Below are 24,637 nucleotides of genomic sequence, written 5' to 3' on the forward strand. Positions count from 1 at the left end.
AGTAGATGTCATTAGATAAATAACTCTGTTTCTACAAAATACAATATCCCCTTAATGTGAAATTGTTCCAACGTCACCTTAGAAAAAAGAGGTTTTCTCAGGATGTCTTAGAATTAACATCTGATTTCTTTTGAAGATGTAAACACAGGAAAAGGAATTTTAATAGAAGTTAAGATAATTTCACTTAAAAATGTAATCACATTTTAAAATATATTTATTGAAAATTAACTTTAAAATATAACTTAATAACCTATACAGTAAGAGGCAATTAAATGTGAAAAATTTAAGGGAGAAGAAAAGCATCCTTAAAAACAGAGATGAGTAAAAAGAACAGGGTTAAAATACAGCACAGTCTATTTAAATACAATGTAATATAACATGTCCTTGCTTCACAATAAGCCGCCTCAGCAGGCTAAGTGATAACACAGATAAATCATTACAGAGGCTTTTCTACTTCACAGAAAACATACAGCTGTAAAGGTTTCACATGCTACCAAAGATAATGGAATCAAATTAACCCACCTTGATGTAACCCCAAGATACAGATAACAAATAGTTTGCCTCAGGCATTTTGGAAAGCACTCCTTGCCACAATCCACAAATCCCTTTGAAAGAATTCACAGTTCTGAGAGCAGTCCCAACAGGATCGGGAAAGCCTTGCAGATTCAGTGGTGAAATAATCAAAACTTATGAAAGACAAAGCCTCCAAAATTTAGGGCATTTCCTAATCCAAACAAAGCCCATCTTCGCCTGTGCTCCCTGCTTCTTTCCTGGCAGAGAGAGTAATGAAATCAGGAATTGCACGAAGGAGCAAGAGCCTGTCCAAATGCATTCAGCTGGCTGGTTTGCAACACTTATGAATTATGAATAGTCTTGGTGGCCGAAGGGGTTTCCACTCTAGATTAGTCCTGCTCAGCTGAACTCTGCAAGGAAGGAACAATTCTTCTTTCCTGAGGGGATACCAGGCTGGGAAACACAGCCATCTTTTTAAAAGGAGAAGATTAAAATGGAGGAAGCCCCATGAATATTTAAGGAATCCGAAGTCTGTACCCTCCCCCATTTCATCTAGGTGTTTTTAACCCTCTCCACTGCGGAGATCCGGATGTCGCAGACACAGCCTTTGCACAGAGCTAAGCTGATTTAAGGGTTTCCAAGTGATGGTGTGTTTTATTATTTTCTGAACATTGAAAAAGTTAAAACTGTGGCTGTTTTTCAAATTAGACTTTCAGAATACAAGAATATTTTTTTAAGCTAGCTTTTCGGGGGATTTTTTGCACACCAATGGCAGGCCAGTGCATTTAGACTTCTTTCACAATGAAATGATTGGGAATTAATCTATTTAATTTTAAAAGTACTTCGTACACAGAATGCAATTCTCTGTCCTCCACCAGCTCATTAATATGCACATGAGACTGCATTCGACAAATGAATTAAACACATTTAACCTTTCCATTTAGGATCTGGAGTGTGTTAGGAAATACAAGCTATCGTTTGCTGCATGAATGGAGAATTATTCAGGGTTATGAATGACTGTGCTGTTTCGGTATTTCAGTGTCACATCTTCTAATTCATGAAAAAAATATTTGAGTTAAATTAATCTTTATTTTGTTTTGTTTTTGCAATATAGAGCATGTTGAGGAATTCTTTCCTATAGTGTCTCTTTCTTTCTCTCTCTCTCTTACCTTGTCAGCTTTAGAAAGATCACAGGCATGAAGAAAGTCAGAGACTAGAGCTCTGCAGTGGGATTCCCCACCCAGGCCATCCTACTCCCCTCCTCCCTCCTCCATTACCCTACCCCTGGACTTGCAGTTCAAGTACAGCATGCTAAAGGAACAGCAAAGCACCATGGCAACAGCCCCTGCACGCAACTGCAATTGGCTCTCTTTCCTGTGAGGCATTCCCCTTTCACATGAGCATCCTGCACTGGCAATGGCTTCACGTCACGCATCCAGGCCCACTTCACACCACTCCCTGTGCCCAGGATACCAAGCTTTTCGAGGTGAAGCCAATGCAAGTCAGTATTGTGGTCCTCTGGCTCACCGCTCTAGGAACTGTCCTCAAAGAGGCATGTACCATCCATCACCCTCTTTTTGGGGAACCCTGCTGGTGGATGTTTGGGTCTTCCCTCCCATGATACAAATGTTAGTGACAGTCACCAGAAATCTCTGAATTAATCATCTGAGCTAGTGTGTTTTACTTATTGAACCACTCTGCAATTTGAACTCCAGGTGAATCAGAACTTCCAGGTGTAAGTTCCAAGTTCTTTATTTTTTAAGACATAACCACTCAGTCATAATAGCCTCTCATTTTCAGTTCTCAAAAGATAGGCACTTACACTAAAGAATTAGAAACTGAAAAAGACAGGTTTCTGTGCTCTGATGGATCAGCTGAATTTTGGCAAAGAAACAAACTTTACTAGGAGCATTGCAAAAAATATCTTGTAGAAAACATAGAGACAGATGATATCTTTAATTATGTCTATGCGCTAGACTTAGCCAAACGCAACATTCACACAGTCATCTTCATTTTGGTTCCTTTAATCTCTTGGAAAAAAACTTAGGAAGATCTTGGCATCAGTCAGGTTCATACTAGTTGAATAATGTTGTTTCATCCCATGTATTTTATAAATATTTGATGGACACCCGAGACATGCCAAGCAACGCATTGAGGATATAGCAGTAAAAACACAAAAACAAAAACTCCTCCAAACAAACAAACAAAAAACACTTTTCATGCTTTTAATCAGTTTCACCCTAGTAGAAATAATCAGATATATTAGGGCCTCTTCCTTAACCACCGCAGTTAACTGTCAGGTGAGGGTGGGGCCAACTCTTTATTGGCCAAATTGGCCCCTCTGTTCAGAATATAAGAGCAGGTAGAAATTAAATCATAATAGACTAGGAGAGACTTTGCTTCTTATGTTTTTCCTATTTCCTCTCATTGCCAGAAGATCCTGTTGCTATACAGTGTCAATCAGTCCCAGCGTGGGAACAGGGAGGTGGCTCTAAGATATAGGGCTGAGAATAAACCAGACTCCTCACCTTTCTTGCAGAGCTCACAGAAGGGTCAGGGAACTCATGTAAGTAACAGGTGAAAACTGCCTTTCTCCTTCTCATGCCTAAATTAGTTCTTCAATGAGCCTTTAGGGCTTCCCTGGTGGCTCAGTGCAGGGAAAGAATCCACCTGCAGTGCAGGAGATGCAGGTTGGATCCCTTGTCTGGAAGATCCCCTGGAGAAGGAAATGGCCATCCACTCCAATATTCTTGCCTGGGAAATCCCATATATAGAGGAGCCTGGCAGGATACAGTCCATGAGGTCACAAAAGAATTGGACAAGACTTAGTGACTAAACAACAAGCAACATAAGCATTTTGCTAAGGGCATGACGGTGCCACTGAAACCCAACGTCATCTTAAGGCAAACATAAAACATGCAACATGATGAAGTATGCGGATGGAGGTCACTCAGAAACTGACCGTGTCCTTTAAATATTGCTTAGCAATAGTCTTTGGTTTTTCTCCTTCCTAAGGAAGGGTTCGACTAAAGGCAATCACTGCTCTCATCAAAAAGCATTTATGAATGGCCCATTTATATTGAGCTGGGTACAAATTAAGGCAGACATTGCCATGGAGGAGCAGACAGGGGGTATCTTTTACATTCTAGTAATGCAGAGTATGATAAGAGCTGGACTGCGTGATGAGACACACCAAGGAACGGAATAGCTTATGTTTGGGGTTTAGGCTGGGAAGAGAGTTAGGGAGCTTAGCTTAGTGGGATTTTCAGCATCTGATTCCCAGATGGGAGTTGTTTCTGTTGAGCCAGAGGCAGCTATGATATAGTAGATGAATCTAGATTTTCATTCTCAGCTCTTGATAACAGATAGCAGTCTGGTGAAGTCACCTTAGCTCTTTATACAAAATGAGAGTGATGCATGATTTTAGGATCTCAGCCCAAACCTGTCAAGAGTCTATGATGCATTTTGTGGCTGCCTCCTACAGTCTGGACAGAAGCTTGGTTTACCAGCAACCAAAATTTCCCAGAAAACAAAACTCTCTTAACATTACTGAGAAAAACAACCCAAATCGGAAATGCTTCAGTCCTTAAGAATAAGTCACCAACAAAGGAAGAGAAGTGGTTATTCTTCCTCCAGAGTTTTATATCCCAAGACCCTTGTAGTCTCCCTGTCTCCTTATCAAGTTGGTTGTTCAGTCCAGATAAGATTAAATAGTTCCTTAGGGACACTGTGGCCCCAGGAGTTACAAGATTGAAAGGGAATTAGATATTATTTACTTTAACAAATGGAATAGAGAAATCCACAAACAGAAGCACACTATTTCAAAGACAAATGTGTCTCTACAACTTAAGGTACACAGATCCTATTCTGTTAAGAATCTGCCTTCACAAGAAAACCCTGTTAGAGCTCACCTAGAAATAAGGTCCCAGAGGAAATGGCAAAGCCTCTTTTCAACACAGACAAGCAAAGTTTGTGAATGAACCCTTAGTAATCCAAATTCCTCCAATGCTTCCTTAAGCTTACACCCAACACTAGATTCATGAACACTGCCAGAGATTACAGTGATATTTTTGGGAAAAGAAAAAGATAGCATTCTCAGTTTAAATTATTCAATGTTGTTTGCCTAGTATATATCTCCTCTGTAAAATCATACGTGAATTTTTTTTTTTTTAGTAGGATGGCTTTATAATGGGAAGTTACTTAAAATATATAGACAAGCAAAAGTTGAAATTCAGTTAACACTTGATGTAAACATTTGGTTTTATGGCTTCAATTTTTCTTTAGCTTCAATGCTACATACAAAGAATATTTGTTTCCAAGCCAATTTCTCCTTAAGGGATGGAACACTTCATCACTTTATTATATTTCTCATCAGAGGACTAGTTTGGACTTTGTGCAAAGATCTACAGGCAGGTTAGAAACTCTCTTGAATAGTTCTTAAATTGATCACATAGGAAGGCAGGATTAGAATGATCTCAGAAATTCATCCCTGTTCTAAAACTTGGTAATTCTATATTTCTGAGTATAAAACCATCTAGAAGAGTAATAATACAAGAGGCTAGTATCAAGCATATAAGACGGTTACTTTTAAAACTAATCTGAGCTTGTTAGGGGGACCTAGAAATCACTTAAGAGTGAGTTTTTAGTGATCAAAAATACTCTTCAGCCTATCAAAGACTAGATAAACCAGGTACTTTGCTCTCATTGACAACCTTAAGATAAAGTAAGTAGATGAAATTGTACAGATGAAAAAAAGGTTCTCCGGAGAGGAAGACAGCCCCCGAAGTCACCCTTGTGGGTGGCCGTCTGCGCAGGAGCCCATCTGTGAGACAGGCGCCTTATTGTGTGAGATCTTCCTGTTTTTGCAGTATGAAACAACTGCCAAAGTCATTAAAGTCACAATGACTTTATTAGGGACTAAATTTTGACTCATATTTTACACTTTGTTAGTCATAACTTAATAAGAATTCCCGGGCATCAGGAAAAGTGAAGAGGCTTAACATTCTGCCTGAAATCATAGAATGCTAGTAGCAGTAGAAGGAAGTTGAAACTGTGGTGGCCCAGTTTAGCAAGAAATGGAATTAAGATGAGCTTGTCTTTTAGTTCTGGCACTGGCCAGATGTATGATCTTGGGTAAAGATGAATGAAATTCTTGGTGCTCAATTCCTGTAGTTGTAAAATGGTGAATTTCTCAGGTTCTTTTTGATTAAAACAAACTGCATCTTCCATATTCCTAATTTTACATGAGAAAAAATGAAGAAGACCCAAAGAAATGAAGGACCTGATTCCTAAACACCTACACTTTTCTTTGCAAAATCTGATTTAAAAAACAACAATAAAAATGGGAATACAGTGTACTTTTTCTAAAACCCTTTATAAACTCACAGTTTTCACAGTTCTTAGCGTTTCAGATTATCTGACAATGTGCATCTCATCTCTTGGGTCCTTTAGTCTTTCCCTATGAACTCTATTAGCTGTTTGAAACTTGCTGTCCAATTTCTTTGATGACATGTTTGTCCTATTTAAGAGGCAAATGGAATTGAACTGAGTGAGTTGGTAATGGGGTTAAGAAAGGAATAATCTGCCACTGTCCATTAATATCTACTTAACTAGAGACTATATAGTTCTGTCAACTACAAATTGGCACTTGCCATCTACCTCTACAGGATTAAATCACATGCTGCCACAGCTGGTGACCTTCAATACCCCCTAAAGGGAGTTCAGGGTGACAGCAGAAATGAGGCACTCTGTGCTTAGGGGAAACTTGGCAGGACAGGTCTTCAGATGGTTAAAGATTTTCAGGAGCTGATTTTATGAGCCCAATTCTTGTATCTCCTTATATCTATAAAAGCACCAAAATCCTCATAGTGAGGACTGCTTCTTGTGACTAGCAGAAAACTTCATGGAAGAAGCAGAAACTTTCTGGAAGAATATGTGCTCAATTGCATGTATTCCCCCTTCACCAAAATCATATATATATACTGACCTTTCCGGCTGCTGCTTTGAAGCACTTTCCCAGAGCTATCTGAAGTACTGTGTCCCTGGGTGCGGTCCGCATTTAGCGTCAAATAAAACTTAACTCACATCTTTCATGTTGTGCTTTTTTTTTTTAAGCTGACAATTCCATGATTGGGCATTCTAGCATACACATACTGCTGTATTAATACCTGGAGTAAATCCCTGGTGCTCCAAGGAACATAGCTAAGTCATTCTTACTGTCCATGTGCCAGATCAGAAAGAAGAACATTTAAACATATTAGAATTGAGTGATTCTCTTAACTGTACAGTAACATCATAATCCACACTAAATAAGTATGCAATGAAAAACAATCATGGAAACCTCTACCATAATTCTGTAACAAAACACTGGCATTTAGGATGAAGCTAAAACGGAGTAAATTCCATTTGCTGGTTAGAGGACTAGTATCTGTTCAAGTGACATTTTAAAAGTCAAGGTAGAGACAAACCATCGGCACTTTCATATGTAGAACTGAAAAACATCAAAAGAATTTAAATATAATTTTGAATATAATCGCTTTACAACTTGATACTAGGTCTTGAACAGTTCTCAAAATCATTAGTTGTTTCTTCTTACCCATCTGTTTATCTATACTCTTTGCTGCTTTTTTTTTTTTTAGATTTTCTAAAAACTTTTCAAGAGGAGAATTGACACATATTATCGGCATGCTAAAAAACTGACTTTTCCTAGGCCTAAAGGATTCCTCATAAAAATATTTAGAGAAATGTTTCATAAACTAACTTTCCCCTAACTCTGAGAGTAGCTCAATGACACAATTAAATAGACAAAAGACACTATTTTTATATCTAAAGACATATTTTCACTATGCATTTAACTATAAATTATATAACTATAGTTTATAGCTTATAAATATAGTATAAGAGCATATGTATGTTTTCATATATGTAGGGTTTCTAGATTTAGTAAATAAATATTCAAGATACTGAGTTAAATTTAAATTTCAGATAAACAACAAATGTTTCTTTTTAGTATAAATATGTACCAGATATTACATGTCCCAAATATCTCTTAAAGAGATTGGATTTTAAAGTCATAACACTGATAACGTGTCAGGTTTGGAAGTATAGTATATTCTTAGATAATTTAAAATATTCAAGCTTGTTCTTTTTTTTTTTTGCTTTGCTTTTTTTTTTTTTAATTTTTATTTTATTTTTAAACTTTACATAATTGTATTAGTTTTGCCAAACATCGAAATGAATCCACCACAGGCATACAAGCTTGTTCTTTTTGATAGAAGTCTTTCCTTCTGATAAGAAACACCTGCAACGGTTACTGATAAGAAACACCTGTTTCATAATTTCAATTTATGTACTTGAACTTTCCCTTTTAATCTGGTTATTAATAGTGACAGACCCCCAACCCCACCGCCCCCTCCCCCACCAAAAAAAAGGGGCTATGGCAGATTTGGGATGCTGGCCCGATAACTAAATACAGCATAGGCTTTATTTATTTATTTATTTTTACAGATCATAAAAATCATTGTAGCAATTGAAAAAAAATCGAGGAATCAAGGTACACTATTACTCGTTTGCTTTTACATTTAAGCCTTCTATCACTTTTTCTGTGCAAGATGGTTAATATTTAACCTCAAGCTTCTAAAGCTAGTTCTAAGGCCATGGGATGTTAATATGATTCCAAAGTAGATAACCAAGGTTTCTTTTGAACCATTTCACAGCCAGAGGTTCTACAACTTGTTACATTTTTAAAATTAGAAATCTTACCATGGATCAGACCCATGGACAGTTCAGTCTAATGCCCTCTCTTGACTAGTGGAAAACATGATCTATGCTTGAAGGCCTTCATATTTAACTTGAAAGCAATACCCCAGAACAAGAAAATCATCCCCATAAGGACTGGTCATGACTCTCTTTAAGAACTGATTTCCGGTTTTATCTTATTACATCCTCTGTGTTGTTTAAAATCCTGTATTAAATATTACCTTATTAAAATATTCAGTATTTTTGCAGCCATAAAAAGCTACCATAGCTGATTTTTGAGATTACTACTATAACTATTTTAAACACATTATGTGGCATATATTGTGTTTAATGTTAATGATATTGATTTCTGCTACCAATTGTCATATGCCCTTTGAGATAAAAGACAACAGGATACTTCAAAACTTGCCCTGGAAATCACTACTTCCCAGGTTTGGAAATTTTCAAGATTAAGTCTGCTGCTGTTGCTAAGTCGCTTCAGTCATATCCAACTCTGTGCAACCCCATAGATGGCAGCCCACCAGGCTCTGCCGTCCCTGGGATTCTCCAGGCAAGAACAGTGGAGTGGGTTGCCATTTCCTCCTAGGGACCATCAAATAAAGAAAGAAAATCCTCAGATGACACTGAAATATCCTTTTCTTCCTTGAATAAATATATGCTATCTGTTTTAGTATTTTGACAATCCCTATACTAGAATATGTATTTTCAAATTGAGAAGAATCTGCCATAGATTAGAGATTTGAGTATATTTTTAAACCTTAAAGGATGAATTGTCTTAAGTAATTTATCTTCAAAAAAGATAGTCAACTTGTTTTACATTTTGTCTTTCCTGTTATTAGCTACTAAAATTTGTAAGAGATGGATGGATACTTTGAACAAGTATCCATACAGTGCACTCCCAGATGTTTAAGTTTGTTGGAGCATGAAAGGCTTATAAAAATAGTTTCAGAGTTGGATGCATGGATTATACATGAAGTAGAAAGGGTTCTGATTATAGGATGGCTTTACCAGTGGGGTCTAACAGCATAAATAAGACTCTAACAATAGACTCAACATCATAATACCATGAATAGGATCAGCTGAGTATCCAACTAGGTCTGAAAATAAAATCCTATATCGTAACTTAGACTGAGAAACTTGGCAAGTTGTTGAGCTTCTTGGAGACTGTTCTTCTACCTTTAAAATGAAAAGGTTGGAAAATTATATATACAGTGGTTGTAGAATTTGCACTTCAAACTGAATTTTGTCTCTGAATTATAAAATAATCTGAGCTCCTGGCATCTTTTTCACTTGATTTGCATCTGGGTGGAGGTTTCAGTTGGCTCTTCAGCACCTAAACTCCTTTCATTGTTGACAAGAAATTAACTAGAGAATTCCCCTGATATGCTGCTGCAGGTGTGATGCAGTGCTATGTCATATAGATTATGTGACCCATGAGTTACTCATAGAAGTTCTGGCTTGCTGGTTGACATTTAGATTATTCACTAGTCTAAGGAGTGCAAACCAGAATTGCCAGAAAGATTGACGAAGCCCGTCAGATGAAGCTGTAACTCAACATGGCCTTGTGTTAAAGCCATACCTTTAGAAAGTTTATTTTGGAGATGTCCAGCTGTTTCAAATCTAGCCTTTCATGATTTCATGACTTAGCCAATTTAGTGAAATTAAGAGACTTTGGAAGTTATCTTGTATTAAACAGAAGCCATGAATGGCCACAGACTGACTGCCTGATATAAGGTGAAAATTGCACTAAATATGGATTTTATTCAGATTTCCACAGTTGAGGTCAATCCAGTGGCACATCTGAATTGAATATATGGCCAGGGTAGGGATGAGAGGAATATCAGCAATATGTCAGGAAAAAGTACAACCAATAATGGCGTAAGGACTAAGCTGCTATGCTTCAGACACAGCAGATATGCTGTATTTTAGACACTACATGTATTCACCTCCATGCTCCCAACTGAGTGTGCAATGACTATTGTCAGTCTCTGTAGACTTTATATTCTTGTCCACAGAATGCAGATTTTCCAAGAGAAAAATAAGCTGAATACTCCAGTGTCAAACCAAACAACAATAAAAACGTGCTTCATATTTCTGCTTACAAAGAAAGAGCATATATTTCTAAGACTTTGTTCTCTATTATCTGATTGATTTGGGATAAGGCTCCTGTACAAACTTTTCCTGCTTCTGAGGGTACTTTGAAGAGTCACTGTGAACCAGATGGGGACCTCTTAACAAAGCTAACAATTAGGAAAACTAGTTTTGCTTATAGGAAGCACCTATGTGTAGCATGGTATAGTGCAACAGGAAACAGAATTCTTGGATTCTAATAGATTTGCTACAAATAATATAGCTGGTTCTCAACAAATTAAGTTTCCAAGTGTGTGAAAGTTTTAGTCGCTCAACCATGCCCAACTCTTTGGGACCCCATGTACTGTAGCTCACCAGGCTCTTCTCTCCATGGAATTTTCCCGATAAGAATACTGGAGTGGGTAGCCATTCCCTTCTCTAAGGGATCTTCTCAACCCAGGAATCAAACCTGGGTCTCCCACATTGCGGGCAGATTCTTTACCGCCTGAGCCATCAAGCAAGCCCAGCCTTCATGCAATTGATCCAACAAATATTTACTTGAATGCCTACCACATGCCTAGAGCTATTCCAAACGCCAGATATATAGTAATGAACTGCTGCTGCTGCTGCTAAGTCACTTCAGTCGTGTCCAACTCTGTGCGACCCCATAGACGGCAGCCCACCAGGCTCCCCCGTCCCTGGGATTCTCCAGGCAAGAACACTGAAGTGGGTTGCCATGTCCTTCTCCAAGTAATGAATTAGGTAGAAACAATTCACGTCACCAATAACATTAGAGTCAAAGAGAGGGGATTAGTAAAAAAAAAAAAAAAAGAAGAAGAAGTTCTATAACAACAACAAAAGTAAAAAACCATATATTCTGAGAGCAAATTGTAAAACAAATAAGCTACTGAGTTAGGATAATCACAATAAAAATGGCCTCTCTAAAGAGATACCATCTAAGCTGAGGTCTGAATAATAATAAGGAGGATTGGTTGAATGCTAACTTTAAAATTCTTTGATTATATGTTTTGTTAGCAAGTCATAGAAAAATAAAATAAATTACATTGTGAATTTCCCTTTAATTATTATTTTTAAGTCATCTGACTTTGAAGCAAAGAGAACAGATTTGATTCAAAGCATCATGATTTAGTGTCTGAGGATCTTAGACACATCAGCTTGCATCTTGGTTTCACATTGAATATGGAGATATAATAATACTTTCTTCTTGGTGATCATCAGATGAGACAACATAGATGAGAGTGCTGTGTAAGAAGCAAAGTGCTCTTCAGATAGCTTTCCTTACCGTGCTATCTTGGATCTGATAACACAAAAATAACAAACAGCTATACACTTAAACAGAATGGATCCTTATGTAATGCTCTATCCTGGTACCTCAGGAAGATTTAAGAGCAAATAAGCTGTAAGTGAAGACATGGTCCTTAAAAATCTCTACATGGCCCCATAATTAATGTTCACTCAGGCAGAACCAGAGTTCTTGGGAAAGTGCCGTCCTGGCTCACACTGTTAGATTTGAAAAGAAGTGGTCAAAGAAGAAAAATCTCTCTTGAATTATTACTTACTAATATCTCCTCCTTATTCATTACCTTTATGAAAAAGCTCATTTTTTTTTACTCAATATATTTATCTTACTCTAAAAATAAAGAGAATCCATTCTGGCCCCGGAGTCATGTTTTGTTTGTTTATTTTTGGCAAAGTTCTCCTATTTTACGATTATAGCATTCAACGATGACCTTACTTTAATGCCTCAAACACATAAAAGATTACTAGTAAAGGAGCATTTTTAAGTATTGCAAGCAAAACAAAATGAATGCCCTGAAATTAGATTATACTGATTATAAAGTGCTTGAAAAACAACACTGATTAATCTTGAGATATGGTCAGGGAAGCTCCCATGCAATTGGTAAGGAAGATGCAAATGAATGTTGTGTAACTGGATCCTAAGTGTGTTACAATGCAGCAGGAAAAAATTCTGTGGCAGTTCATCTTGTCAAGAACACAAGTAATTACTGGTCCTCATCAAAAAAACATAGCCATTGCATCAATAAATGCAGATCTAGCTAAATCATTCTGACCAATTACAGAACGGACCCAGTATCAGCGATCACAATGGACAGGAGCTGAGAGAGGGAAGGCACTGTGCCCTTTCATCTTGGTAGATGGGTAGCATCTGACCAGTGAAACTGATCCTTCTGGGCTATTACAGCAGGAGTTGGAGTCCATCTCATTAGTGACCCATCAGAAAGTTCCTAGCTTCTCACAATCAAATTGGTGTGCAAAAGGATACCAGAAATACACATTACCCCTGGATAATCTAAGCATGTTCCATGAATTTATGAAAATTCGACAAAAAATGTCCCATTTTTAAAGCGCTGTGCCCACTGGTGAAGTCATTACCTGTCCTAGTGTTGGTCAAAACCACGGTAAGTTATCAAAATTCTTCAAGCCAACAAATTTCCTAAGTGACCAAATCAAGCAGAACTGCAGAGAGCTTTTCCAAAGAAAACCACCCCCAAACCAATTACCATCAACTGGCCAAAGCCTTCATTTGCTTTTCACTTCTGTTTTGACTGTAAGACAGAAGTAGAGCTATGCCTCCTTAATAATTTTTAGCCCCACTACCCGAAGCAAACGTGAAGCCTCAAAAATTTGAAGCACAATTTCAGGAGTCAAGAGCCTACAGTTTGGAACAGACATAAATAAAACCCCAGATAATGAAAATGTTAGATATGATATTAACTGATAAGATAGCTAAGAGAATAGTCTATGAAAATTTGATTCAAGTCAAAGTAGCTAAGGCAGGATTTCAAAAAAAGAAAGTCAAGAAGACCTATGATGCATTTGAGCCAAGAGAGGTTTTCTAGGCAACAAAATACCAAAAGAGGGGTAAAGCCTACATTTCCTCATTCTCAAGTTATCATAAAACTTCCTTACTTTCAATAGGTCTGCTGATATTGAGCAGATAGAGGGTAGAGAGGAAGTTAGAAGTTCACTGCTGTGAACAAGTGCTACTCAAATTTTAGACTATATTTTTCAACTCTGTCAGTTCTTTTCTTATACTTAAATGATTATCCTGGCTATTAAATAATCTCTTCTCCCTACTTTCACCTACAGAAATGAAACCTTTTACATTTTTTTAGTTTTCAAATTCAAGTCCTGTGTATCTTATAACAATGGTGAAAAAATTAAGCTTTCTTATTCATCCAAGAGTTAGAAATTTTCATTTCCTACATTACATGCTCACTTTGTCCTACATAATAAGTAATGGTTGCTGCTGCTGCTAAGTCGCTTTGGTCGTGTCCGACTCTGTGAGATCCCATAGACGGCAGCCCATCAGTCTCCTCCGTCCCTGGGATTCTCCAGGCAAGAACACTGGAGTGGTTGCCATTTCCTTCTCCAATGCATGAAAGTGAAAAGTGAAAGTGAAGTCGCTCAGTGGTGTCAGACTCTTAGCGACCCCATGGGCTGCAGCCTACCAGGCTCCTCCGACCATGGGAGTTTCCAGGCAAGAGTACTGGAGTAGGGTGCCACTGCCTGGTTAGCAATGAGTAAATATCAAAAGAGCTAAGGTTAGACTATTAAGCATATTTTAGGCATGGAATAATTTCCCCTAGTAAATACTATCCAGTAGTCCCCTTGTATTAGTGGAGGGTATGTTCCAAGACTCCTGGTAGATGCATGAAACCGAAGACTGTACTGAACTCTGTACATACAATGCTTTTTCTTTTACCAATGATAAAGTTTAATTTACAATTAGGCACAGTTAGAGATTAACAATAGTACATAACACTAAAATAGAACAATTATAACAATATATGTAATAAAAGTTATGTGAATGCAGTCTCTCAAAATATTGTACAAATTTAGTGCTTTCTCCATCTCAATTAAGCACTTATCACACACTATGGCCATAGCTTTTGCACCTTGAGGAGTAAAACTTGCACAATTTTTTCTTCTCTTTTTCACAATTTCACCAGTAGAAGATTTGTTCTTACCATAGATCTTAGCAATCTCAGATACAATTTTTTTTTTCTTTTCCTTATTAAGTCAAGAATTTTTACCTTTTCACTTAAAGGATGCACATTTTATGACTTGTCTCAGGCATATTGAATGGCCAGCAGCACTACTCTTGTACTTTTGGGGCTATTAATATGTGAAACGTAAAATAAAGGCCATTTGAAAACAGGCACTGGGATACCAGAACAGTTGATCGGATGACTCTCCTGGCTACTAAGTGACTACGGGCAGGATATGTTGGAATCACGTGCCTCTGGGTGAGTGGAGTGGGACAGTGCGTGATTTTACCACATTAATCAGAACAGTGCACAATTTAAAACTTATAAATTGTTTACCTCTGGAATTTTCCATTTAATATTTTTGGACTGCTGTTGACCACAGGTTACTGAAACAGTGGAAAGCAAAACCACAAATAGGGTGGTGGGGCTACTACAAACCAGAGGATCAGTTCTTCCCAAGTCATTTTCCCTTCATTTTTTCCTGTATCTTTTCATTTTAAGGATTTAGGTTAATAGCTTAAAATTCATCAATGTTTTACTGCAAGATATTTGCAACATTTGCTTAACTCAGATATCTACAAACATCAAAATTCATCTTGAGCTACCTAGACACATCAAAATGTACCTCTATCTATTATAAATGAGGTTTATTTGATTTAAAATGTTGACAAGGCATTAATTACATCAATATTGTTTGTAAATATGTAGGTGCCAACACTGTTAAACACAGCTTCACCAAGATGTTGGTAACACAACTCAAGAATCCAGAAAGCATATTTGAGTTGAGAGAGCTTTGCATGATTTGGGCCACTGGGCAGAAACATTCTGGGTTGCAGGGATAGAGTTAATCTGAGATAACTGTCTTCATTTCTACTTCCTAAACTAATAGCTCTATTAAGCAGCAGAGAAAATCGAAACATTGACTATTTTTTCACCAGTTGGTAAAACTCTCCAATTTATCACCTTCAATTTCAGAGAGAGGAAAGGAAGAAATAGAAAGAAGTTGAGGGCAGTTATGCAAATCACAGGGTTTTTACTACTTAAACTTTGGCATTGGGATCAGTGGAAAAGCAAATGAGTATCTGAAGTTTTAAAAATATTGTCCTTTAATCCATTAATTTCATATATGGGAATCTAATCTAAGAAAAGAGTGAAAAAATACATGATTATGTTAACTGAAAAAGTTGAAAATAAATTATCTGTAGGGTACCATTTCAGTTACATGAAAATAAAAATGTTAATCCTGGTTGCCTTAATGAGATTTTTTTATCTGATGATATATTAATTCAGATATATTATTATTCATATTTATTCAGAAGTTGAAATAGCAAAAAACAAAACAACCAAAGTCAGGGGCATTTAAAGTAACTCGCCCCAACTATTTCCTGCTAGATTTTGATCACAAAAGTTTCAAGAATACTAAATTAGTTCTCTTTATTTGAAATGATTAAGACATGGACAGCTTTTATGCAGGAAAGGTAATGAGAAGGTTAAAAATCAATGCAAATTAAAACAAAGAAAGGAATGTCCCATGTCTTTATTAAGCTTAATCAGCTTTTTGCTGAAGATGAAGAGCAAGTTGGATTTTGTACCTCGATCTTCCACTAATTAACCTGATGACCTTGGAGAGGTCATGCCATAATAAAATTACTCTTCATTTAGATTGCATTTTACATTTTATAAAGATCTTTGGAGCATACTGGATATTTAATCCTCAGTTTTTAATAATCCTCATCTATAAAATGAAGTCTTCAGACAGATATTTATGGGTCCCTTTTGGGCTCAAAGTTCTACAATTTTGTCAAATGTAACCACAAAGACTATAACAAAAAAGAATATATTCAGATCTTTTTTGGTTAGGTTTATTAACTTTTACCATCCATTCTGACTAAAAACAGTAGATAGTTGCCAAATTAACACTCCACTTCACCCTGTCTGATTAGTTTTATCACACAGTCTATGTGGTAGGGTTAGACAGACATCTTTATTTAACTATCATACCTCTTCTTACTGTGCCCCAAACAACTGTTTACAATTTTCAGATATAAAATGCCAAAACCTCTTGTCTTAAAGGTAAATTCTTAAAACTGGATACATCATTTTACCTCCTAGCATCTGCACTCAAATTTCAATTTTATAATTTGCTGAGGGTTATAACATTATGCACTATGCTGTTAGTAAAGAGTGAAGGGAATTAGACCACAGAGAGTTTTAAATGACCATTTTTAAGATGACCGTATTTTGAATAGCTAAAAAAAAAAAAGGTGAAATTGAGTCATGGAGATGAATTTTCTTTTCAATAAGTTCACTGAACTTCAATCTCTGAAGCATTTGAAATAGCAAGTAATTAGCTGAAGGAAATATATGATTCATGAGTAGAACTGCCTGATTTATAGCTTTTAAACTCTACTTTCACAGAGAGAAAAAATTATCAGCACTTTATAAAGAGAAAAAGATTATCAGTCACTTCCCACAACAGAAACAAAAGAAACAGGAGTTTTACTGTCTTCTTCGTTTCTAAATAACGCAACAGCCCTTTCTTTGTGGAAATACTTGGCTACTTTAAAGTAAATCAAACAAAGGAAGTTACAGTAAAATATCCAAGAGACTAAACAGCTTGGCACCAGTTGAGGGAAACATCACGTACAAGTGGGCAAGACAGAGAGGGGCTGGCAGGTCCCTGAAAAATGCTAACGTGGAGGGATGTGCAGAGATGCACAGAAACAACTGGCATGGAGCCTTCTGGAGTGTGAAATCCACTGGCCACGGCACAAGTTTTTTCTGGCATCTTCTGGTTTGGTAAGTCCTAGCTTCCAGGGCTGAGCTATCTTGACTTGCTGAGCATACTTTTACTTAGAAGGAAGATGTTTTGGGAGAATAGCACAAAAGCAAGTTCCACCCTTGGCCTTTTATTTCATAGATAACAATGGTATGGATTTGGGGAACCTTCTAGACTGGCGTACACTCTAAAAGAAAAAAAAAAAGATGAGAAAAAAGTATAAAAAGATGTAAAACAGAGCTTTATTCCATTGACATAGTGTACTTCTATTTTTCAAAACTAGTGTTCTACACTTAAATTGCACTCTAAATATAATTATTATTATTTTTTAATATGGAGAGAAAGGTTCCCCTTAAAATGGCTTATTTATTCTATTTTGAGAATATCTCAACTGCTAGCCAGAGGTACACCACTCAAAGGTAATGTTCCTTCACTTCATTTCTGCTTGTTTTTTTTTAATTGGAGGATAACTGCTTTACAATGTTGTATTGGTTTCTGCCAGATATCGACAAGAATCAGCCATACATACACATTTATCCCCTACCTCTTGAGACTCCTTCCTAACTCCCACTTTATCACACCCTTCTAGGGTGTCACGGAGCACCGGGCTGAGCTCCCTGCGTCATACAGCAAATTCCCACTAGCCGTCTATTTTACACACGGTAGTGTGTACATGTCCATGCTACTTTCTCAGTTCATCCCACCGTCTCCTTCCCCCGCTGTGCTCTTAAGTGTGTTCTCTATTGCTGCCCTGCAAACAGGTGCATCACATTTCTGCTTGTTTTTTAGAGATGTGTTCACTTGGGGACTTCCAAGTGAGTTAAGCAGAAAGATTAAAGTTAATGGATTAGAATTCAGTGAAGGAAACGATTCTGTAAATATCAATGCAGAAATATTTAAATTAAGTGAAATAGATTACAGATTGAATTTATTACAAAGCACTAAACAACTTTCCAAATCTTTAAGTTTTAATAAGAGTAGAATGTGGAATACCAAATTACACGGAATAATACAACTCTATTTTGTCAAAGAAAGAATGACTGAAATAATGTTGGATAAAGAAAAAACAAGTTAAATTTCTATTTCATCTTTGTATGAAAACAAATCCAAAGAAGACAGTCTCCATGTTACTTGTAGGAAATCTCCCTGTATTAATTATTGCTACAGAAGCAATGCTCTTCTGTTTTATGGTCATACTGCATGCACTGAAAGGACATTGTATAGGATGAAATTGCCCCAATTACTGGAGTGGGTAGCCATTCCCTTTTCCAGGGTAGCCCAAGAATACTGGAATGGGTAGCCTATCCCTTCTCCAGGGGATCTTCCCAACCCAGGAATCGAACCCAGGTCTCCCACATTGCAGGTGGATTCTTTACCAGCTGAGCTACCAGGGAAGCTCTATTTTAATCATAATAAAATTTGAAGATACCAATAATAGCCTCTCTCCATTTTCTTTTTATTTGGGGGAGGATAGGTAAAAAGGGAATTAGAGGGTAGGCTAAAGTCCTTTAAACAAAACTTTACTATCTTTCTTAGGCCATGTTAGAGATCTTGAATTTGGCATGCTGATGCAGTAGATTAGTTTAATATCATTGTTTACAGTTTTCTGGGTGCTTTACAACCATTTCATATAACTATGTTATTCTTCCCCCTTTTTTATGTTAACAGACACTGCTTCCCAGCCAAGAGCTGGAGGTTATTAATGGCCGGTCTACAAGCCCAGTGGGTTTCCCTGGTGGTTCAGATGGTAAAGAATCCACCTGCAATAAAGGAGACCTAGGTTTGATCCCTGGGTTGGAAAGATCCCCTGGAGAAGGGAATGGCTACTCATTCCAGTATCCTTGCCTGGAGAATTCCATGGACAGAGGAGCATGGTGGGCTACAATCCATGGGTCACAAAGAGTCAGACATGACTGAGTGACTAACACTTTTACAAGCCCAGAATATGGTATCTGCAGATTAGAATTTTGAATCAGAATTACCACCAGTGATGGCTAGAGTTGGAAGAGTAAGACCTCCCAGAAACCACAATAAAATTTCCTTGTAAGAGTAATTCAGTATCTCTATATCTCTATATTTATCTGTCCTATTGGGATCATTAGTAGTGAGTCAGATGGCCCTGGGTATGAATCCTGGTTCTAATCTTTACCTTAGATAATTTATTTCAACTCTCTAAGCCTCACTCTACTCATCTGTATAATGGGGATAAGAACAGTACCTATTTAAAAAGTTTCTATGAGTATTAATGATAGAATGTATGGACAGATTAGCCGTGTCTGCACACAAATATTCACTTATAAAAGTAGACTGGTTGTTTACTATTATTGTCCCATCAATAAACACTAGAGCTGAAGTAGACTATGGAGATAGTCTTCTCCAGCAATTTTTTTGTTGTTGTTAAGAAAAGGCAAAGATTCAAAATGATTCAATTGTTTAAGATAATACACCTCAATAAAGACAGAGCTAGAACTCAAACTCATGGCTTATTCCCAGGCTCTTTCCACTTTGTTGCCCCCAGTACTTACATACATCTGAGCAAGCAAGAAAGAAAAGTTGGATCAAAACAATATATAAGTCCCACACTTGGCCATAAGAACTGATTTTTATTGTGTTCTTCCCTCTAATCCAACGTCATCTCTAACATTTGTGGGGTCACATATCATAAGTCTAAATATGGAAGAATATAAACAAAGCTACCTCCAATACTCCTACCTTAAGAGACATCGCTTCCTATGGAAGATCAGATTGAATTTAGAAATCTTGAATGCCTTGGATATGGTAGTGCGGGGGGATCTAGCTTGTGGACCATGCCATACCCCATTCTTTCTCCATGTCCCAGTACTGTCAGGGGTCTTGTATGTGGGCCCTCCCCCCGATATGTACACTCTCTGCTTGGACAGCCAGCATGTCTAAACTTCCACACAACTCTCTCAAGCCAAACTGCTGCCTCTTGGCCACTCTCTGGACCTAAAGTTATGCTTTCCTGCAGCACACCCAGGAAAGAGGTCTGCATAGACCCTGGAAGTGAGTTCAAAGCCATTTGAGCAGAAATGTGGGAGTCTAGTGGATGCAGTATAGACTGGAAGGGGTAGCACAGGTGCTCCCTCGACCCAGCAGCCTCTTCACCCCCTGGGGCAGAACACAGGTGGACAAAGACTAGGCTAGGCTCTCTATAAGCACAGGGTCCAGGAAGAAGACTCCTCCTGCCCCAAGATGAGCACTCTTCTAATCATGTCATTTGATATGGGGCAAAGTGGAATTAATCCCTTTTAATAAATGGTCATTGGCCTATCATCTTCCTAACAGAGGTGTGAGATAAATTTGTTGACCAATAAGGTCTATTCTTTTTCAGTTCTGCTAGATCCAAGATTTCCCATCCTTATTGACTATACAAGTAGATAGAGAATGACTCACCAACTGTAAGGAAATCAACCTATCATGGTCATATTTCAGTGCCATGCATCTGGGGTCCCAGGAGGCTCCAAGCTGGCAGAATTCTATGACTATTCCCTCCCACCCAAGGGCACAGGCAATTAGTTGGCTTCACATTTGATGCTATAGTACGGCCACATCTGAAGAAGCAGAAAAATAAACCTGCATGGCCGAGAGGACGCATTCCCCCTGTGACGCTGTCTGTAGAAGACTTTCTGGTGCCCTTAGAGAAAAAGGTCCCTCTATTTCCCTTTGCCATCTTACAGACTTCCTTAGCAAATATTTACTGAAAGGCTGGGTCCTGATGCTCCATTGTAAAGAAGTACTGATACTATTCAGGTCTTCTCTTTATAACAGCAGAACCTCCATTTTCACCAAGAAGGCTCCAATCTTGTCCTACACATAAAACAGCCCCAGAGCAAAGCTAGTTGAGAAAGAGAAAGGTAATGGGGGACTTTGGGGGAAAGTTAGATCAGTGACCAACTGCTTGAATACAGCTCCTTGTGCATATCACAGTCTGTTCATCTTTTGAAAAGCATTCAACATGCTGGGTACAAATGACCCCTTCGATGTTTTTCACCTGAAAATTTTAGAGAAGAAATGCTGCTTCTCAGTCAAATCTCCCCCTTCTCTGCCGGTCACAATGCCGCCTCACTGGGACTGTTCTGTGTCGGTGCCTCCTCAGCCACTGTTGTTGTAACTCTGTACTTTTCTGCCTGCGTATGTCAGTCAGGAAGGAGACAGGAAATTCTAGTCACCCTCACAGCAGCTGCGCCATTCCTCCTCTCCTCCTCCAATGACGTCGGTTGGCTTTGGTGACACGAGGTCAGGAACTGAGCCACAGTGAAGGTCAGGAAGATAGGTCAGTGTTTATGCCGTTGTTGGGCTGGGGATCCTGCTGAGGTTATTTGCTTTCTTCCTTTCTATACTGTTTCTCTTTCCGTTCCTCTTTTTCTAATGTGGAGCCCAAGCATCCTGTTTTCAAAACATCTGACTGTTTTGCCACTGAGGAACTCAGGCTCTGATGCATTTCACTGAAGTGCAAGACAATTCTAATTCAGGAGGCGATAAAAGTTAAAACAAAAATTAATGAATAAGTGTATGCAGGCGAGCTGTGGTTACAGAAAACAGCTCTCACACATCTAGCTGAACTTGGGCTGCTGGCAGAAGTTCACTAGACATTCTTCTCATCTTGAAAGACAATGTCTTTGCCTCGTAAACCTCCTGCTTAATCTATTCCATCTTGCTGTAATTCTTGGGAGGAAAATAATCTACAATACTGAGCCACCTGACTGCATCTTTCTCTGTAATTCTGGAATTCCATTTGGCCTAAAGGATGAGGGAAATTTGGGCTAAGGAGAAGTCATAGAAACAGTTTATTATCTAACTCTCTGAGCTCTGAAGTTCACTTGGGACAGTTGTAATATTTGAGTCACAGCTTTCCTCAAAATGGTTAAGAAAAAATAATAAACAAATACATCCCAAACAAGGTGAACCAAATATAGACTACTTGCTTTTCCTCTACTAAATGCAGTCGATATTCTACCATTTGCATGTAGACTGGCACACATCTAATCCCCAAACACTAAAGCAAAACACTGGCTCTCCCATCACCATTCTTATGTAAGTTCAGAGGCTGCAAACAAAACTCAGCAGTCACTTAGCTGATCACAACTAGAGACACATTTTTTTTTGCAAATATGGAGTGGATGCTTCCTAGGTGGCTCTCGTGGTAAAGAGCCTGCCTGCCAATGCAGGAGACGAAAGAGATGCGGGTTCGATCCTTGGGTTGGGAAGATCCCCTGGAGAAGGGCATGGCAACCCACTCCAGTATTCTTGCCTCGAGAATCCCATGGACAGAGGAGCCTGTTACACAGAGTTGGATATGACTGAAGCCACTTACACACTTAGCAACAATGGATGCTATGAATAAATGATCACTTCTTGAACTTTTCCTACATATCAGGGGCCTTGCTAAGTGCTTCAGATGCATAATCTCAGTCTTCACAGCAACCTCAGCAACATAGGTACCACTTTTATCCCTGTTTTACAGAGAAGAAAACTAAGTCTTAGAGCAGTTAAGTAAGTTGGCCAAGGCCAAGTAGCTAATAAACGACAGAAACAGGATTTCAACCGTAATCTTTTGACTCCAAAGCCCATGCTTTTCACATACTTCCAGTATAGAATATCTTCACACTTACTTCCAAGTCTGTAACTCAGAGATTTGCCACAGCATCTTTATTCACTGAGAGTAAGCCAAAGATGACCAAAAAAGACTACATGATGATGATGATAATTTTAAACAGCAGTTCAGATGAAATACTCAAATAATTTTGACAATAGTTAAAATTGAATATGGAATTTTAATTTTACCACAGATAATTTGGTTCCTCCTAAACTGGTATAAATCAAGATCTTTTTGGTGGCCATAAAAATATTCTCATTATATTACATTATATGTGCTATGACTTAAGCTTCACCTGAGATGATTATCTGGATAATTAAGACTTTGGGGTTGGGGGTAAATGGCTAAGTAAAAAGAGAGAGATCTTTGTAAAAACTGAAATTGACTTCTGCTGTCAGCTGGGCATTATTCATCACAGGGTAATTGCTTTGCCCTATAACCTCTCCAATGTAGCTCTAGAAACAGGTAAAGCTGCATGCCTTCTACTTAAGCTAACTGTGTCAACATTAAGGTTTAGCCCTTTCTTTAGGGTTAGCTCTATTCAACTTTCATTGCTTCCTGCACATGACACCATAAAGAGAAGCGGAAGCCCGAAGCATTTAGAATTCTCACTAGGACCTACATGGTCCCTGGTGTCAGTGTCTCGTGAACTATACATTGAATATGAAATTATTTATAATAAATTTGCAAGACACACAATGTCTAATTTCAGCACTCCATACACTAAACTAGTTAGAATACATAAGGCATCAACATTCAAAATTAAAACTAATGGCAATTTGCAGTTTTTCAATGAGTAATCTTTTTCTGCCTCTAAAGCTAGGTGCCTACTTTATCTTAGTGACTCCAGAAGAAAGTTCAAGGTATCCTTTATGGTGAAACTTGCTGGGAAAAAAAAAAAAAAAAAAAACTACCCCTAAACACTGAATCTACATCTTGCATACGTATCAATGATCACAAAATGCAAAGAACAAAGACTCTATGAATTCTTCAAAGGGGGCTAGAGCTTGTGTGAGAGTCCTTCTGTGTACATGGACTCCAGTGTGGTTTGGAGAAGTTACACAGTTAAGCCCTTCTCATGGGGAAGCAGTTGGTTGAGATTTACAACAGCCTGGAAAAACCCAGAATTTAGCTTCAATTGAGAAATTCAGAGAAAAGTCAATAAATAGTTAAACCTCAACCTTTTTTTTCCAACTTGAATCTGAACTAGATTTTGAGAGAGGCTTTTTTTTTTTTTTTTTTTGCCCTTTCATTAACCAATAAACAAGAGTAAGAAAAGTCCACTCTCTGTGCAACCCCACTAAACTTTGGGATGTGATGCTTCCTCTGCTCAGATCCTTTGAGCAGGAGCCAGCAAGTCTTGATAGGAAGGCAATCCTTTTAACCCCAGGAAAAAGGGAGGAGGGACACACATTCAGGGCTGGAAAGGGCATTTGGCAGGTGTGAAGCAAAGTCTCTTCCCATTCCCAGAACTCTTAAGACAAAAGATAATACCTCAGGCTAGGATGATTGGAGATTTTGAAATGTGTATTTATGAGGGTGCAGTGTTAAGATTTCAATTAAAATAATAGATAAATACACATATGTTCATATGTATATGTATGTAATTAACATTCTATGAGAGAAAAATACAAACAAAAAGCAACAACTCTCATTTCATAAATTAGCACTCTAAATCCAGGTGTTACTTAAACAAATGATATAATGGTAGATAATTAAAGCTCCCCAACACTAAGTTTTGTCTGGGCATTGTACATAAAACCATTTCTTTGCAATATGAGTGGGACTTCATTTCAAACGATTCCATTATGCAAAGCAGCAAACTTTAAAAAAGTAATTTTCTGTTTTGGAGACCAAGTATATTGC

The 24,637-nt window shown here is 37.8% G+C and overlaps 1 protein-coding gene across 2 annotated transcripts in view; it reads right to left on the reverse strand.

Annotated features, from left to right (window-relative positions):
• The window catches only part of PDE4B (phosphodiesterase 4B), a 449,624-nt gene that overhangs the window by 19,065 nt on the left and 405,922 nt on the right, over positions 1-24,637 (reverse strand). The window contains exon 1 of one of the 2 annotated variants that reach the window (XM_059881025.1): positions 523-24,128. Coding sequence (XP_059737008.1) covers positions 523-570 — 48 coding nt within the window. The 5' untranslated portion in view covers positions 571-24,128. 2 annotated transcript variants of the gene reach the window in all.

The sequence above is a fragment of the Bos taurus genome, chromosome 3 (assembly GCF_002263795.3).
Source record: "Bos taurus isolate L1 Dominette 01449 registration number 42190680 breed Hereford chromosome 3, ARS-UCD2.0, whole genome shotgun sequence".
NCBI lineage: Eukaryota > Metazoa > Chordata > Mammalia > Artiodactyla > Bovidae > Bos > Bos taurus.